This window comes from Antechinus flavipes, chromosome 4 (assembly GCF_016432865.1).
Source record: "Antechinus flavipes isolate AdamAnt ecotype Samford, QLD, Australia chromosome 4, AdamAnt_v2, whole genome shotgun sequence".
NCBI lineage: Eukaryota > Metazoa > Chordata > Mammalia > Dasyuromorphia > Dasyuridae > Antechinus > Antechinus flavipes.
In genome coordinates this window covers 66,486,589-66,505,255 of record NC_067401.1, presented here as the reverse complement: position 1 = coordinate 66,505,255, position 18,667 = coordinate 66,486,589, and the positions used below count along the sequence as shown (strand labels likewise).

The 18,667-nt window shown below is 34.4% G+C and overlaps 1 protein-coding gene across 1 annotated transcript in view; it reads right to left on the bottom strand.

The window, feature by feature from the left end:
- Nucleotides 1–18,667, bottom strand: part of LOC127559465 (ferric-chelate reductase 1-like) — a 53,245-nt gene that overhangs the window by 8,727 nt on the left and 25,851 nt on the right. The window contains exons 7-11 of the mRNA XM_051993270.1: nucleotides 17,549–17,647; nucleotides 15,544–15,688; nucleotides 11,415–11,528; nucleotides 7,946–8,061; nucleotides 3,310–3,396 (exon numbers count right to left, since the gene is read on the bottom strand). Coding sequence (XP_051849230.1) covers nucleotides 3,310–3,396; nucleotides 7,946–8,061; nucleotides 11,415–11,528; nucleotides 15,544–15,688; nucleotides 17,549–17,647 — 561 coding nt within the window. The remainder of the gene's footprint in view (nucleotides 1–3,309; nucleotides 3,397–7,945; nucleotides 8,062–11,414; nucleotides 11,529–15,543; nucleotides 15,689–17,548; nucleotides 17,648–18,667) is intronic.

The following is an 18,667-nucleotide window of genomic DNA, read 5'->3' as shown; positions in this document are numbered from 1 at the left end:
TCTAGATAATTTTTCCTTCACAAGACCTGGTGAGAGACATTGCTTTAATGGGAGAGCTTTGCCCTGTAAAAGGCTCTGTATTAGGTGAAGGAGTGGAAAAGAATATGCTGAAGCCAACTATGACCATCTTACAAAAATAGTCTATGGTTAAATTTTCAATGTAAGCTTGAATTATTGACATATTGATTTGCCTAGACTTAAATGCCATTAAACTTAAAATTGTGTATGCATACATTTTTTTCAGAGAGCCTATTAAATATTTAGCAACACATTCATGGATTGGAGTCTCTATAATGTAGTGAGTTTCAAAAAGTCAGGAGGAAGCTTCAGAGGCCAGGTTTGTAACCAGTAAGTATATCATCAGTTATCCAAGGAATAAGGAGTGACTGTTTTGACCCAGACTCCCAAAAGATCAAACAAAGGCTCATCTTATAATCAAGGTTCAGCAGAATGTGAATTTGGTGGAACTAATTTGTCATAACTGATCTAAAAGTGTGTCCCTGAAGTCTTAGGGGAAATGTCTGTGGTTACCATATCTTCAAAATTAATGTCTCTTTGCAAAAGCTATTGATCAAAGGATATGAACAGACAATTTTCAGATGATGAAATTGAAACTATTACCACTCATATGAAAGAGTGTTCCAAATCACTATTGATCAGAGAAATGCAAATTAAGACAACTCTGAGATACCACTACACACCTGTCAGATTGGCTAAGATGACAGGAAAAAATAATGATGAATGTTGGAGGGGTTGCGGGAAAACTGGGACACTGATGCATTGTTGGTGGAGTTGTGAACGAATCCAACCATTCTGGAGAGCAATCTGGAATTATGCCCAAAAAATTATCAAATTGTGCATACCCTTTGATCCAGCAGTGTTTCTATTGGGCTTATACCCCAAAGAAATACTAAAGAAGGGAAAGGAACCTGTATGTGCCAAAATGTTTGTAGCAGCCCTATTTGTAGTGGCTAGAAACTGGAAATTGAAAGGATGCCCATCAATTGGAGAATGGCTGGGTAAATTGTGGTATATGAATGTTATGGAATATTATTGTTCTGTAAGAAATGACCAGCAGGATGATTTCAGAGAGGTCTGGAGAGACTTACATGAACTGACGCTAAGTGAAAAGAGCAAAACCAGGAGATCATTATACACTTTGACAACGATATTGTATGAGGATGTATTCTGATGGAAGTGGATTTCTTTGACAAAGAGATCTAACTCAGTTTCGATTGATAAATGATGGACAGAAGCAGCTACATCCAAAGAAATAACACTGGGAAAGGAATGTGAACTATCTGCATTTTTGTTTTTCTTCCTGGGTTATTTTTACCTTCTGAATCCAATTCTCCCTGTGCAACAAGAGAACTGTTTGGTTCTGCAAACATATATTGTATCTAGGATATACTGCAACATATCTAACATATATAGGACTGCTTGCCATCTAGGGGAGGGGGTGGAGGAAGGGAGGGGAAAAATCAGAACAGAAGCTAGTGCAAGGGATAATGTTGTAAAAAAAATTACCCTGGCATGGATTCTGTCAATATAAAGTTATTATAAAATAAAATAAAATATTAAAAACATAAAAAAATTAAAATTAAAAAAAAGCTACTGATCTGATATAATTAAATCAAACTAAAAAACTTACCCCAAGTAGCTAACAAGTTTAGGGAAGGGGAGAAAGGGAAAGGGAAAAGAGCACTTGGGTGCTCAAGTCAGTTTCTTGAGAGAACACAACCCAAGGTTTGGTTCCAAAGACAAGTAGCTGTGATCACGCAAGAACAAACTAAAATACTAATTATTCTGCTTACACTTGTTACCTAGCTACTTATATCTGCAATGCTGAACAACTGCAAACAATGTAAAGATCCTCTAAATTTAGTGCTCAAATTGCTCTTCCTTTAAAATAGCTGACTATATACCTGAGACATATTAAACAGAGATTTTCCAGATAGACATTTTTGTACAATAAAACATTTCACATGAATTTATAACTGAACCCTTTTCTTTGTCCCTGTCCTGAAAGCCATGCAATCATAAGATTTTTCTGCATAATGAATAATCATACTAAAAACAAGTGCCTGGGAGAGGAGGTGACTGTCAAATAAAGTGACCCAACCCTTGGCTTTTATTGTTTAGAAGAGGAATATAATGGGAAAACGTATGGCCCTATGTAAGACCTGTTACTAATAGGACATCCTTTTAGTTAAGCTGAAGCTCAAACTCTTGGATCCTGACTAGGAAGGAAATAGTTTGTCTTCCTGATCCACAAGCTCTTTGAAAAGCACCATTTCTCAGAACTCCATCACCCTAGATGACATCCACCTACTTCCCTCACTGGTTTCACATCCTAATTCACAATGATGAGGTTTGTTGTCCAGTCTGTAAACTTTTCAAACCTTCTGACTTCACCTACATAAATTTTTTTATTCTTTGATAGAGCTGTGATCTTGGTGATGTGAGCATTGATCTAGGCAATTTTCTCATCATGATGCCTATGTGTTGACTACCATCTTTATTAATAAAAGTATGGAATTAGACAAGTACAAAAGATTTACAAAGGAAAATGCTATCTATATCTAGATAAAGAATTGATGGAAACAGATCAAAGCATATTTTTTCACTTATTTTATTTTTTCTCATGGTTTTTTCTTTTGATCTATTTTTTCTTTCACAACTGTGACTAATATGATATATTTTTTGCATGATAGCATATGTACAACTTATATCAAACTGCCTACTATCTTCAGAAGAGGGGAAGGGAGGGAAGAAGATAGGAGGGAGAAAAAATGCACTCAAAATCTTGTGAAAATGAATGCTAAAATTTTTCTTGACATACAACTGGAGAAAAAAAACACTATTAAAAAATAAAAGTATGGATTCTTAAATTCTTCAAGTAAAAATATTCATCCTCATCATATAGCAACTCACACTGACATAGCACTTTAAAGTTTCAAGATTCTTTTTTCTTACAAAAACCCAAAGCCTTAGGTAATGCATTATTTAACATCATTTTGCAAAAAAGGAACCTGGGAGTCAAAAAAGCAAATGATTTGCCATATTTTCCAGATAGCAAATGTCAGAGTTTGTGTCCCACATTATAGGGAGATTTATTTCTGTTGTGTAGATACTTTCTCCCCTACCCCCACTTTTTTAGCTTCTTTTTATATATTTTCTTCCCTTAGAAGAAATGTAAGCTCCTTGTGGACTGGAGCTATCTTTCTATTTGTATTTGTATTCCTAGAACAAAATACAGTCCCAAGCACATAAAATAAGTGTTTAAAAATACACGTTGAGTTGACTTACCTTACTCCAGCCTTTTCTATATATGAAAGGAAGTACAAAGCCAACAGTAGTAAGGCCAGAAGTGCAGAACATGAGAAACCGATGTATCTGTGAGAATGAAAATGATGAAGTTAGGAAAAAAGCTTCTAGGTAACAGATAATGTTGCTCCATAAAGAAGATCCTGAGATATGCATGGGGGTAGGAGTTCAATTGATAGAAAAAATGTCCCTAGTTTAAATAATATAAAGGTTGCAGTGAGAGTGTTTAATGTAAAAAGTGAGTTTTAAGTGAGTCCTTAAAGGAAGGTTAAGATTTGAAAAAATAGACAGGAAGAATGAGGACATTCTAGACAAAAGGAAATAGCCCGAATGAGGAAGGAACAAGGTATGTGACAATAAGAAGAATGGCATGGATGGAAAAGGAAAGGTCTATGAGCGAGGAGTAAAAATTTATGTTAGATAGGAAAGATGGGCTTTTGAGGCTACAAAAAGATCCACAAAAAGATGCCATAAAAGTATGGCAAAAATAATCATAACCAAAATTTGTAGCTAATGTGATCTTGGGCTTAAGAGAAACAGAGAGCTCCCAGATAAAGGGATGAGACAGTATCTCTATACTCTACCCTGGTAAAGTATATCTGTAGTTTTGTGCTCTATTCTGGGCAACTTATTTTAAGAAAGAACTGATAACCTGAGAATATTCAGAGAATGGCAGCCAGAATTCTGAAGGATCATGAGTTCATGAAATATGAGGATATTTAAATGTACAGGGTGAAGAAGATAAGATGAAGGGGAGAAATGAGAGCTGTCTCCAAATACTTGAGGAATGGTCACACATAAGAGGGCTAAAGGGTTATACTATTTGATCCCATAAGTTAAAGCTAAGAGTAATGAGATCTGCAGTAGGCTGACTCAGGAGCTAGTATCCCCTCAAGTGGAGGTCCTCAAGCAAAGACTGAATGGCTACTTATCCTTTCCATGATAATATGGATTCATTTTCAGTTATGAGTTGAACCAGGTGGTTTCTAAAGTCCCTTCCAACCCTAAAATTCTATGTTTCTATAAGTTTTAAGAAACCTAATAAACATTTATTAAGGACCTACTGCATTCAGAGCATTGTGTCAGGCACTGATAGACAAAGTTCAGATATGTCAAGTCCTTCTTTTCATGCAGTATCATGAAAACAGCACAGTGCCTTGCATACGGTATGTATTAAATGCTTCCTGCCCAACACACCATAAATGGGCATGGATTAGAACTATAATTTCACTGGTATAAGGCATTCCCGGTAAGAAAATTTCCTCTACCAATTCAGGCTGACACTTTATCTGCAATTTATAATCTTAGAGAGTTGTTTGAGCAGGATTTCTTCAAATTTTTCTACTCACAACCCTTTTTCACCAAGAAAATTTTATGCAATTCCATCTCAATGATAAGCCAAGGTGTTTCTGGCAGTTTTCATGCATGCACAGTACAAAACATATGTTTTGTATGTTCAGAATCAAGGCTGCAGTGAAGTCATGTGATACAACACTGGTGAGCACTGCCAGAAAGACCTCAGATTCATTATACATTTAATTTTTAATTAATTTTTGTTTGTTGCATTTAGAAACCTTTTACTGTTGTCAAATTGTTTGCAATCCCCATATTCAGTAACACAATTCCATGTGGAGTCAAGCCCCACAGTTGAAGATGCTTTTATCTAAAGTACCTAGCAGTTAAAAGAATTTCCTGGGATGAAACATTCTGTATCTGGCAGTGGAAAGACTTGATCCCAGATAATATAAGTTACAATAAAACAGAGCTTCTTAAACTTTTTCCACTCCCCACCTCTCTTTCCCCGTGAAAATTTCACACAACCCTGAGTATATATGTATATAAAACAGATATAGAAATCAAACATTTACTGATAATAAATCATAATTACATGACCCTTACATTCAGTTACACAACCCCATATGGTGTGGCAAACCACAGTTTAAGATTTGCAATTGAATTCAATGAGTTCAATAAGAAAATAGAAAAAAAAAATGACTATGTGAGGCCCAAGGGGGAAGATCTTAATGATGATTTCATATATATCAGTTGGTATTTTAGTAAAATTCTGAAGGTGGGTAGGGATTCAAACTTTGAAAATAGAGAATATTATAGGTATAAGGAACATTGTGTAAGAAAGAATGGATGTGATAAAGTGCATAGCATGCTTCACCCAATCCAATGGCCCAATGGGAAAGAGAGTAAATGATGGGAAACAAATGGTGAAGTCGGGTAGAAGAATAAATTCAGACAGGAAAGTTTTGCTACACTTTTTTTTATCTTTTTAGCCTCAATATCTAGCACAGCCTTTCCCCCACAGCAAACTTTTAGTAAATGTTTAGCAAATGTTGCAGATAGGTCAGAGATAAGGACTGAAAATAGGCCATTGGATTGGGTGAGTAGGGGTTCTTTCCAATCCAATTTCACTAACATTTGAGCATTCACTAAATTCCCAGCATATTGTTAGACCTCAGGGAATAGGTAATATTAGAAACAATGATAATAGTCTGAATTAGAAATTTCTTTTTTTTTTAAATAAATAAATTTACTAGAAAAAAAGAAAGCATGTTTCAACCTGATTTTCCAGGTATCTTTTATAAAGCTTTTCAAGAAGGCTGGGATTGCTGATTTCATCTCAGCATTGAGAATCGTTCTATGTAAAATATTATACCAGGAGTTAGCAAGACCTGAATCCAGACCTTTATCAGACTTATTAGCCATATGAGCTTGAACAAGTCACTTCTCTATGCATCTCAGTTGCCTAATGTATAACATGAAGGAATGCATCTTGATTTCCCTTCAGGTACTCTCTAGCTCTAACATTCTATAGACCTCTAGGTTCTCTCTTTTGTCCTAGATAATAGTTCTAAGAATTATCATGATACTACTTTCCATAATGCCAATCAACATCAACTAGAAAAGCAAAGACCAAGAAAGGAAGCAAAAAAAGATGGAGAAAAGTCACACAATCTCAGAACTAGAAAGGTCTACTTCCCATTGACCTAAGGGTCAACAAAATACACCCCAATATTTTCCCATGGTCAGAAAATGAGAATGACTTGGCTAGCTCTAAACAGAGAGCAGCCCAGAACTGACCCTAGACACATATTTTGCAAACTCCTATAAAATCCATCCAGTCCCTGAATAAGATATCTGACAAGTGGCCATCCATGAATTAGAAATTTCATCAATGATAAGGAACCCAATAGCCATGAAGTTCACAACCAAACAAGATTACTTGAAGACCTTCAATTCTTGGGTGGGAAACCATCCAAGATAGTCTATTCAACTTCCAGATAGTTGTTAGGAAGCCATTCCTTTTATCAACCCTAAATCTTCCTCTTGGCTACCTCAACCCTCCCTCACTGAGCTGTTAGTCCTGGCCTCTGAGCCCAAGCAAAATAAGTGTTACCTCTCTTCCAGATGACATGGCTTCTAATACTTAAAAATACAAAAAAATTGTATCCCTGTAGAGGGTAGGAACTCTGAAAAGGTATATTTAAATCTAGGACAGCAGGGTTATATATATATATAGTTTATTACACACACACACACACACACACACACACACACACACACACAGTTAAGTACCTACTCAATGTGAGATAATGGTTCTCTAAGTACATACTTAATGTAATGTAAAAATGTAATGATGTACTCAATCTAGTTGGCATATACTTAGGATAATATGGTGATGTAATGTTCTACAGTTGTGAGTGCTCAGTGTGGTTGAGCATGCTCAGTGTGAGGTAGTGACATAATCATACTGGAATATTTATTTATTTTATTTTTTTATTTTCCTTTCAGATTTATTTTATTTTGTACTGGAGTATTTAAAGGGACTCTCAGACTCAGAAAGCTCTCTCCGCAGCAGCTCTCAGTCACAGACACAAGAGAAGATGCCAGATTCCAGTCTCCATCTTTGACCAGCCATGTGGCAGTTCTCCTGCCTCCTTCACTCTCCACTAAGACCAAAGACTTGGGCTGATCCCGAGGTTCTCTAGAGAGCTAGTCTGGACTTTACATAGCCTTAATTAGTTTCTTTTCTCCAGACTAAAGATTTCTTATTTTTTCAATTAATTTCACTCAGCATAAGCTCAAAAAGGGAACTCCTAGGGAAAAAAATCCTAACACTAAAATACATGCACTGATTGTTGTGCCACAATTCTTTTTTATTGTCCTGACTCAGTTTCCTAATTGTCCTGCTTCAGTTTCCCTAAATTATCCTGAGTCAGTTTTCCTGAATTGTTCTACCAACTCCCCTCCTGATCATCAGGACTGATATAACTTAGGGCTAATTATTCTAAGGTTATAAATTGTAAATGTGTAAACTCAAGGGGGAATTCAGATTTCTTGGCTCCTAAATCCTCCTAAGTCATCAAGAATTTATGGTCCTACTTCCATCCTGTCAGAATCATATTGATGGTCCCTGCCTGGAGATTCCCGCTCACCAGAGTTTGGACTCCACCCCCTGCCTTTGCTTAGCTACCCAAGCTCAGAGTTAGGGGGGTGTGTGTGTGTGTGTGGTATGAAATATATATGTCATTGAGAACTCACACTCGCTGCTGGATGCTTTGAGATAGCAGCCCTAGGGGCAATATGGAGTCCTTCTTCTGCCTACCTGAAACCAAGCTGCCTCACCAAAGAGGAAGGCCTTTGGCCACACAGGTTTGAAGAATCGGGCCACCAGTACACCAATGCTCCCAGTTGTCATCCAAGCCACGAACATGAGTGCACCTGTCAGAGAAAAGACACATATGCCATAGGGATACTTTCACTAAACTGGCTTTCATTTCTAACCCAAACAAGAAAAAACTTTCAACTTATATCAGTTTGAATATCTTTAAATAAAAAATAAAAGAAACCAACAATTCTCCTAGCCAAACTACCTTTTCTTCCAATGATTATTTTGGAATTGGACCACAACTTACAAGAATAACAAAGAAAGGAAGCAGTATTTCTGAGCCTAAATACTCTTTAAACTGGAGCCATGATCAAAGAAAAAGTCATAGAGTTATTTTTAAGCTTATGTTGGTGATTTTATAAATGAACTTCGAAAATAAGAACTAATAAATTTAAATTCAGCAAATAATGTAAAACTATAAAGAACAAGTCTATCCTCAAAAAATGGGATGCTCAGGTGTGGAACACATATATCAGCAGATTTTTTTTAATACATTGATAAGTTTTGCTGAATTTTTATCTCTTAATCATTTCTTTTTTAAAAAAACTTTGTTATAAGGAGTTCTAAGAGGGTAGAAAAAAACAAAATTGAGGTAATACAAAAGCAAAACATATCAATTAAAACATTTTTTAAATCTGACAAACATTTATTATCTACTATGTATGACTATGATTGGCGATGAAAAAGTTATGAAGTTCAGATAACTTCATATCTAACTTTTATATCAACACTGCCACCTTCACAGAGTTTATAGTCCAAAAGGAATATGTGACACATGTATAAATAATTAGAATGCAGAATAAAACTAGTAGGTGCATAAGAAAAGTATAAAAGTATTATTTAAGATCTAAAGATAAGAAAAAGTCACCATATTGGTAGAATAGACCATAGAATGCTTCCTAGAGGAAGTATTTGAACCTAGGGAAGGTGTTTGAAGTAGGTTTTTAAAAATTAGCAGAAATTTACAGGGAAAAAATAGAACAAAGGTAGAATTCCAGGTATAGGGAACAGTATAAGCAAAGGCAATGAAGTAAAGTTCAGGGCATGAAAGAAAAACAAGTAAATAATCCGATTTGGCTGGAATGAAGATGACATGAACAGGAATAATATGAAATAAAACTGAAAGAATTCAGTAACATCCGTTGGATAAATGATAGTTTGGATGAAAGGAAAAAACAGAGAGGCACTAAAGTATATTTGGTGGCAAGCACAGGACTTCAAATAGTAATAAGAGTTATGATGGATAAAACTCAAATGATAGCACTGGAAAGAGAGAGAATCAATCAACCATTTATTAAATATCTACCAAGTGCTAGGTATTGTGCTCAAATGCTGAAGAGGGGAAAGATGGCAGAGAGTTTAAAAGAAAGGATCAACAGAAATTGGTATCTGATTAAATATGAAAGTGATAAAATAAAAGGAAAAGAGTACAAGGTATCATCATAATATTTATGATGGGTGATTAAGCAGTGTCACTGCTAGAAACAGCTAAGATCAACCCAAGAATAGCTAGCTGAAGCCATGAAAGCAAATGAGATTGCCAAGGAAGAGAGATTAGATTGTGGGGGAGAAAAAAGAACCGGTGATAAAGATTCCAAGAATCAATTCACATTCTCAAGAAGAAGAGTCAAAAAAGGAAAAAGAGAAAAATATAGTAGGCAAGGTCAAAGGAAAATCATGAGAGTATGACTTTTTTCCAAGAACCACAGATAGAAATGGCATCAAGAAAAAAAGTGATCAAGTGTTAAAGAACACAAAAATGTTAACAACAGTGAAAATTGAAAAAGAAAAAAAAAAAGTCATTAGATCTGGTAATTATGACATGAGTGGTGACCCCTGGAAGAACTGTTTCAATAGAATGGCAGGAAGAAAAGTCAGATTGCAAGGGTTGAAGTAAAGACAGATTAGGAAGTGAAGAACTGAAAGTAATGAGTCCCTCCCCCTCCCCCCAAAAAAAATCTACATACTATTATAAAAAATTTGGCAGTTAAGAAAGACATGGGAAGGTCACTGGATGGAAAGGAAGAGGATTTTCAAGAAAGAAAGAGGGTTTTCATATGTTTATTTGTTTAAAAGCATGGGATACTTGAGCAGTTTTGCAGTTAGAAAGGAAGCAATGAATCTTTGTGTTTGTATGAGGGGGAGGGAGAGAGAGAGAGAGAGAGAGAGAGAGAGAGAGAGAGAGAGAGAGAGAGAGAGAGAGAAGGGATGTTTGCTGGAAAAATTTGGAGGAAATAGAACCAAAGTCATAAGTAGAACCTCAAAAAGGCATGAATTTCCATTTTTTCCTCACATGGAAATAAAAGAGCAGCAAATGACTGAGAAAGTTGAAAAATTTTAAGAGATTGAAAGAGTAGGAGATATATGTCTCCAATTTTCTCAGTTTACTTGAAGGTTAAATCATCTCCTGCCAGAAGGCAGCCTGGAAGTTGTTGGGGATACAGGGAGAACAATAAAAAGCATGAAACCAACTTTTTGGGGAATGAGATAGAAAGATGAGTATGGAAGTAAAGTTAGAAAATAAGGACTTCTCTCTTCAAATCTGGGCTAGGTAGTAGATTTGTGACTTCACTAATATGGAGAATTTCCAGTTGTGATAATTTCTACCAACTCAGGTTGACACTTTCACTGCAACTTATTATCTTAGAGAATTGACTATAATCCTGAGAGTTTAAGTGACTTGTCCATAGTCACACAATCAAGATCTGAAACCAGATTTTTATGGCTTTGAGGTCACCCTTTCTTCACTGTGGTACAATGCCTGAAATAATACTCTGACAATGTTTATTTTGTACGTTTCCCCTCTTTTTCCTAATATACCAGTGTTAAGCACTGGGTGAAGCATAATATATAGGGGGCCTCAAGTATGCTTTTAAAGCTATTACACAACTGTCAAAAAAACCACACTCCATGGAAATAGCTTATGCATTTTTTAAAAGAAAAACTGGTAAAAATATTTAGCTATAAGGAGGGGACAAATGCTAACTTTTCTTTTCAGAATCAAATCACCTCTCATTTTTTAAGAATACCACCTATCACTTTATTCTGTCCTCAAACAGTATAGCATCCTTAAAAGCAAAGTCCCTCTACCTAGCTATAAGAAACAAGAAGTAATTTTCCCCATTAGCTTTTAATTGATCATTAACTATAGAAAAAATCATAATAAAATTGTTTTTTTTCTCAGGGAAAAATTGTGATATGAATCAAGCATTCTTTCTAACTTTCTTAACACTTTCTAGCAAATATTAACTGGGCATTAAGATGACTTTTGCTATCTGTAATGTTTCAATGTTCAGAAAAGTAACTTATTGCCAACTGTGAAGTTACACAAGCCACTCAAAACTAAAAAATCAATGTCTTCATCAAATAATTTTATCCCATAAACACATTATGAAACAACACTTGCCATGAAACTTCAGGAGAAGTGGAGATCGGGAGCCTCCTATGTTCTTTGGATGGTCAGTCACATCATGTTTTTCACTGGTAATCAGAGGGTGCTCTGAATGTTTATAAATCTGACCTAAAAGAGAGATGAATATATAAGGAACTCAGTTCAACTAAAGGAAAAATTAAATAAAATATTGGAAACAAATTGTTTGAACAGTTTGTCAGCTGGACAGAGGTCTTATCTCTTAATTTTCTATTCATTCATTCAATTCTATGGCACTAAAGGGAATAAAATGGCTAGGGTGGGGGGAACGGAAGAAGTATTTTTATAGTGCCTACAATGTGCCAGGCACTGTGCTAAGAGTTTTTATAAACATTTTCTTATTTGACACTCACAACAACCCTGAGCAGCAGGGTTGAGTACAAAACATGGTTGTTGTCTCTTTCAATCATGTTATAGAGACAAGAAATACAAAAATAAAAAAGACAATGAAAACGGACACGTATTAAAAAAAGTGGTATTAAAAAAAAAATGTTGTATAAAAGAAAGAGACCATTTTGAACTATTCAGCAGGGAAGACATCTTGGACAAGGTGACCCTGGAATTGAGCCCTGAAAGAGTAATATGACGGCAGATATTTGAAAGGAAGGGAAAAACCCATTCCAGATCAAGAGATGGGAAAAGAAAATAGCATCAGTACTTACTTCCAGTAAAAGAAGTCATTAATAATTGCCATACAAAAGGCAATGAAAAGCCTCATCATATAATTGATGACAAACTAATACACAAAGAGTGGTACACAGTTATCACAGAGTGATAAGACAGGAAAGAGATGAGAAAATCACATTATAAGCCAAGGATAAGACATTTCAGTCTAGTCCGACTCTACATGACCCCATCTGGAACTTTTCATGGAAAAGTTTCCTAAGTCAGTTCATTTTACAGAGGAGGAATTTCTTCACAGGATTAAGTGACTTGATCAGGGTCATAAAGCTTATGTCTGCCAAATTTGAACTCATGAAGACGTCTTCCTGATTCCAAAACAAATGTTCTATTCACTTTACCACTTAGTCACCCTCCTAACATTATCAGTATATCACTTAGATACTGAAAATGTAATAAGAGACTTAGAGGCTGACACCCAACATATTAGGTGGATATGTTACGGAACACTTATGGAAAGAAAAGGACAAGGATTAAATAGCATAAAGAGGCATTAATGGATTAAGACACTTATCATTGGAAACAAAATCCACAACAATGAGACCAGAGAACATTGAGTACAGAATTTTGAAATATTTTCAGGAATGCTGTTAGGAAGGACCAGCCTAGCCAAGTCACAGAGGCTCATTCAATTAGGTTAATCACAGAAATTCTCCAAACTTGAGGCATAGATTGAGTGCAACCTGAATCAATGATAGGAATATTCACAATAATAAAATCATAGAACCTTAAAATATTAGGATACAGTACAAAATAACTAGAAGTAATCATAGAATATTTAGGCCTCCCTGAAAAGACAAAATTAGCTGGAATAGAGGGTTCCAATAGAGAAAATAGGGTTGGAGGCCAAGTTATAAGGAACTTTTTTTTTTTCAGGAAAAAGAGTTTGGACTTGTAGTGAATAATAGGGAGGTATTAGACATTCATTTGTAAATAATGGAATAAATGATGAAAGCTGGTTTTAACATTAATCTGATAGCAGCATGAACTATAAATTAAAAATTGAAGACATTGTGTCTGAAATCTGTTATAATTATTATCTAGGAGAAAAGTAATAGAGATCTGAACTAAAGAGGTATCAGAGATAATGGAGAAGGAAAGAAAGATGCTAGAGACATAAGTAGAATAACAGTCTTGGAATAATAAGAGATTTGAGTTTGAATCTGACTTCTAATGTTTAATTTCTCTGAACTTCAGTTTCCTAATTTGCAAAGTAGGACAAGATAAATATAAGGACTGGACATGTCAAGAGGAGGGAATTCCCTCTACAATGCAGGTTGATATTTCTGCATCTGACAGTCTTAAAGAGTTGCCTAGAGCAGAGCTTCTTAAACCTTCTCCACTTGCAACCTCTTTTTGCCTGAGAAATATTTATATGATCCCAGGTATATAGGTATACAAAATTAGTATACATATAAAACATTTACTGATAATAAATCATAATTCCACAACTGCCCATTCAGTTACAAGACCTCCTTATGGGGTCATAACACAGAGTTTAAGATGCTGGGGACTTATTCTAAAATATAGAAAGAAGTGAGTTAAATTTATAAGACTACAAATCATTCTCCAACTGATAAATGCTCAAAGGATATGAACAATTTTCAGATGAAGAAATTAAAGTCATTTCTAGTCATATCAAAAAAATGCTCTAAAGCACTATGAGTTAGAGAATTGCAAATTAAGACATCTCTGAGGTATCACCTCACACTCTCAGAATGGCTAAAAGGATAGGAAAAGATGATGAATGTTAGAGAGGGTAGGGGGGGGGGGGGAATGGAACATTAATACATTGCTGGTAGAGTTGTGAAATATATTCAATCTTTCTGAATAGCAATTTGGAACTATACTCAAAGAGCTATAAAACTATTGTATAACCTTTGATTCAACAGTGTCTCTACTAGGTCTGTATCCAAAGAAATAATAATTTAAAAAAGGGATGGGGTGGGGTGGGGGGAAGGACTCACATGTGCAAAAATGTTTGTAGCAGCTTTTTTGTGGTGGTAAGGAATTAGAAATTGAGAGGATGCCCATCAGTTGGGGAATGGAAGAATAAATTATGTCATATAAAGGGATGGAATATTATTGTTCTATAAGAAATGATGAGCGGGCTGATTTCAGAAAAGGCTGGAAAGATTTACATGAACTGATGCTGAGTGAAGTGAGCAGAACCAGGAGAACATTTTACATAATAACAGCAAGATTATGTAGATGATCTACTGTGATGGACTTGGTTCTTCTCAACAATGAGGTGCTTTAAGGCAATTCCAATAGACTTGGGATGGAAAATTGGAACCATGGAGATTGAATGTGTATCAAAGCATAGTATTTTTATCTTTTGGTTTGGTTTCTTTCTAGTGTTTTTTTTTTTCTTTTGGTCTGTTTTTGTCTTATATTCCCAGGCTGCAGCATAATGCTTTACTCATAGGAGACATTCAACAAGCCTTTGTTGAATTGAACATTTAAGAAAAATAATTAAATGAAATATTACATGTGAAAGTGCTTTATGAAAAGTATAAACATATGTTACAAATGAAAGGTATTTATTCACCCAGAAATATGAAGTGTCAGAAGACAGATGAGAAAAGCAATAACATAACATACCTATACCTTTATAGTATCTCAGAATAAAAAGAGGTTTCAGAACAACTAATCCAATCCATATCTCAAGCAAGATTTCCCTCTATTACAACCCTAACAAGTAAAGCTCCCTGGGCCATTTATTTAATAATGTAATACAGTGTCTCTAATGTTTATTTTGGATAGATATTAATTTCATTGTGAAGTTTATATATATGTACATATATAATGCCAATTTACATGATGAATGAATGGTTTCTCAATATACCTAGACCCTGCAGGTAAAAATATTCAAATAAGTATATACCTAATTATCTCCATGTCAGTTACTGTAAAACATTAAAACTTTCTATAACTTCTCAATTCATTTTTTAAAATATATATTTATTGAATACCTACTTTGTATAATGTACTAAGTTCTGGGGATACAAAGATGAAATGAAAAATAATCCCTTTCCCCAAAGAGCTTACATTCTATGAGAAGGAACTTTTATTTTCTACTCCAGGAGTTCTTAATCTTTTTTGTATTAGAAACTCCCATAGGAATCTAGTGAAGTCTGTGAATCCCTTTTCAGAATGTTTTAAAATACATAAATAAAAGAAACCAATTATATTAAAGTAGAGTTGTCAAGATATTAAATAAACAAGTTCTTAGAGCCCAGCTTAAACATTCATGTTCTAAAAGTAATTTTCAAAAGACAAAAAATCCAAATTATCAAGAATTATATGAAAAAAATTGTTTAAATCATTAAAAATATAAATTAGAACATTTTGAGATTCCTAGTTAGAACTCCTAATCTAAGAGCCCTCCAAAGATTAAGATACTTTATATGAAAATGTCTACCATTATTGGTGGCTCCATTTGCTAGAAATATGTAATACTTCTGGTCCAGATCAAATCTCTTCGAACCAGGAAGACTTATATTTCTTCTAAAAGAACACTGAATAACTCCATCAGTCAACCTCCATGCCATAGCTTCAAGTGTAGCCTACAACAAAACACATAAACAGCACATACAATGATTTTTCTCAGCATTTTCAAATAACTGCCAAAAAATAAGGACATAATAATAATAATTAATAATCAACATAAAATTCCAGAATGGAAACCTTAAAGGTCATCCTAAATGGCACTGTTTGTTGAATTTCCTTTTTGTAAATGTGTGTGTGTGTGTGTGTGGTTTGTATTCAATTATTGTGTTTCTACTTCCTCACAGAAGACTGCAAAAGGTATTTTTCCCCCTAATGACAATTCTGGCTTCCCATTTGGCAAGCATGTTATTATTTTAACTTGTTCCAGATTCTCCTCAGACTACTTAAGAGTCTCTGAAAGTTTCATTAATTCCTTCAGGACATTGATGTCCAATCAAGTACACCCACCAAAAAATAACTTGCTAAATAAGTTTCCTAGTAGGCAAAACCTAACTGATAACTAATTCTAGTTCATTAGAATATTTACTGCTCTATCCAAGTTTATTTGGTTGTCAAATGACTGTGAAAAATATTTTTCACATTAGGTGTATTTTGTATACATTTTGTATGTACTTATATATATATACATGTATATGTACAAAAGCACATAAGTTTCTTGATGTCAGGAACTGTTTCATTTTTGTCTTTGCATCCACATTTGATTTGGAACCATAATAAGTACTTAATAACTCTTTGTTGATTAATTGGCTAACAACCTATGGTAATGATGATCCTGGGAGACTCTCCATCACATCATAGAATCACAGGCAGAAGAGATCTCATTGGTCATACATTCCAGCTTATAACCTAACAAGGAAACCCTCTAAAACATGTTGGACTACTGGACATCCAGTCTTTGCTTGAAGTCCCACAGTGAAAAAGAATATCAGTTACTTTTTACCCTATAAAGGAAAGCAGACCATCCCACAATTTTACAGCCATACTTGTCAAAAAACTTTCATGAGATCTAAATCACTTTTTTGTGATTTATAACTATTGTTCCTATTTTAATGTACTTGTTTCTTTCCTCACCAAGTTTACTTTTATGGATCAAAAACTCTTCTGCTCACCAGATGCCCGTTTCTCAAAGGTCATTCCTATAAGTTAGGGCAAAGAGAATTTGCTTGTCTATTAAATATTTTATCAAATGTAAAAATATAAAAAAAAAATTTCAGCAAGTACAAGGATTAGCAGATAACAGACAAATGCAAGCATTTCTTTCATTTTTTTTCAGAAACATGAAACAAAGGATGCCAACTTTATATCATAAAAATATGAGTATTGTATATTCAATCCTATATAGTAAAAACAATATGTAGTTATCTCTACACTGTTTCATGAGTCTCCAGTATCAAAGAATTTATCACCCAGAGGCCATCAACCTACTGTGATAACTATCTTCCTATTTATCTATACTCTTCCTTATACAGAAGGCAAAATCTATCAAAGGGACAACATTTTTCAAAGTTTAGTAGGATCTGCCAGAACTTATATTCCAATTTCACAACTTTTGATAACCCAGAGTCAGTTCCATAATATAGGAGGCACCTGAGATTGGAACTTTTTAATAAATAAATAATGTGGAATATTCATGTTACTGACTCCCAAAGACAGAGATCAAAAAATCAAGTGATAATGGGCCCTAGAATCTATTGCACAGTAAAAAAAAAAAAAAAAAAAAAAAAAAAAAAAAACTATAATTCTAAAAGGATTGTCTAGATCACAGTGATGGAAGAATGAGGACTAGAGTTACATTATAATGGGACTTTACTTCCCAACTATTCTGATCTGAGCCTGTGACCAATAATGCAGTTACAGCCAAATAACCAGTAAGGTTGAAAAGATAGAGGAGATTTTCTCAAAATTTCAAATCATACCGAAGATTCTAACACAGGGTGACTTCGTCCAACCACATAAGAAGGATGTATGTGCACAGTCTCATCTTCATGAATACATATGTATCCATCATCATCACCCTAAAAGACATTTTAAAATATAAAAAATTTAAAGGATATAGAAAAATCACATTTTTCTTTTAAAAAGAACAGACAAATTTTAGAAGGCACATTTAGTAGAAAAATAAAGTTGTAGGTTGTTTGATTTAAAAGTTTTTAAGACTTCTTCCATTTTTTCATTTTAAGGATGGATATGATCTAAAGGAGTAACACATGCAGAAATATTTGTGAGTTTTTTATATTTTCAGAGTGGGCGTTGTTACAATATAGGAGGTACTTGCAAATTATAGTGGAAGCATTAACTATCATACATTAAAAGGAAGATACTTGAACGCTGGTACATGAGCAATAGATTATTTTGTATCAAACTGTTTGATGAATCAGTAAGGACATAACTAAATGTAATCTGTCTTTTTCTCCCTCAATGTCCCTTTCTTCTAAGAAATTAATTTTATTAAAAAGAACCCTGCGAACACAAACCATAGTCTTTAAATGATAAGTACAGTTTTTAGGGAATGTCTATAAGTTTTAGACTTTAATTTGCTCCAAAAGTACTTTAATAAACCGCTTTAAATTAATTTGCTTTTTAAATTGTCTAAATATTCTGGACCACTGTTCAATAAACAAGGGTAGACATTAAAAAACACACACAGTACTCACCAGTTAATATATTTTTCAAAAACATTTATCTGAAGAGAAGATAGCAACAAGAAGAGATAATAGGATAAAGAAAAAAACATGGAGTGACCTGTAAATTTTGTTATTGCTGTTGTTATTCAGTCATATCTGATTCTTCGTGACCCTATTCGGAGTTTTCTTGGCAAAGATACTAGAGTGGTTTGCTATTTCCTTCCGTCAATCATTTTATCAATGAGGAAAACTGAGGCAAACGTAGTTAAATGACTTGCCCAGGGTCTAGTAAATGTTTGAGGTCAGATTTGAATTCAGGAAGATGAGTCTGACTTGAGGTCTAGTGCTCTATCCACTGAACTAGTAGCTAGATAGCTACCAATCCTTTAAATACTAAACTCAGAATGAGTT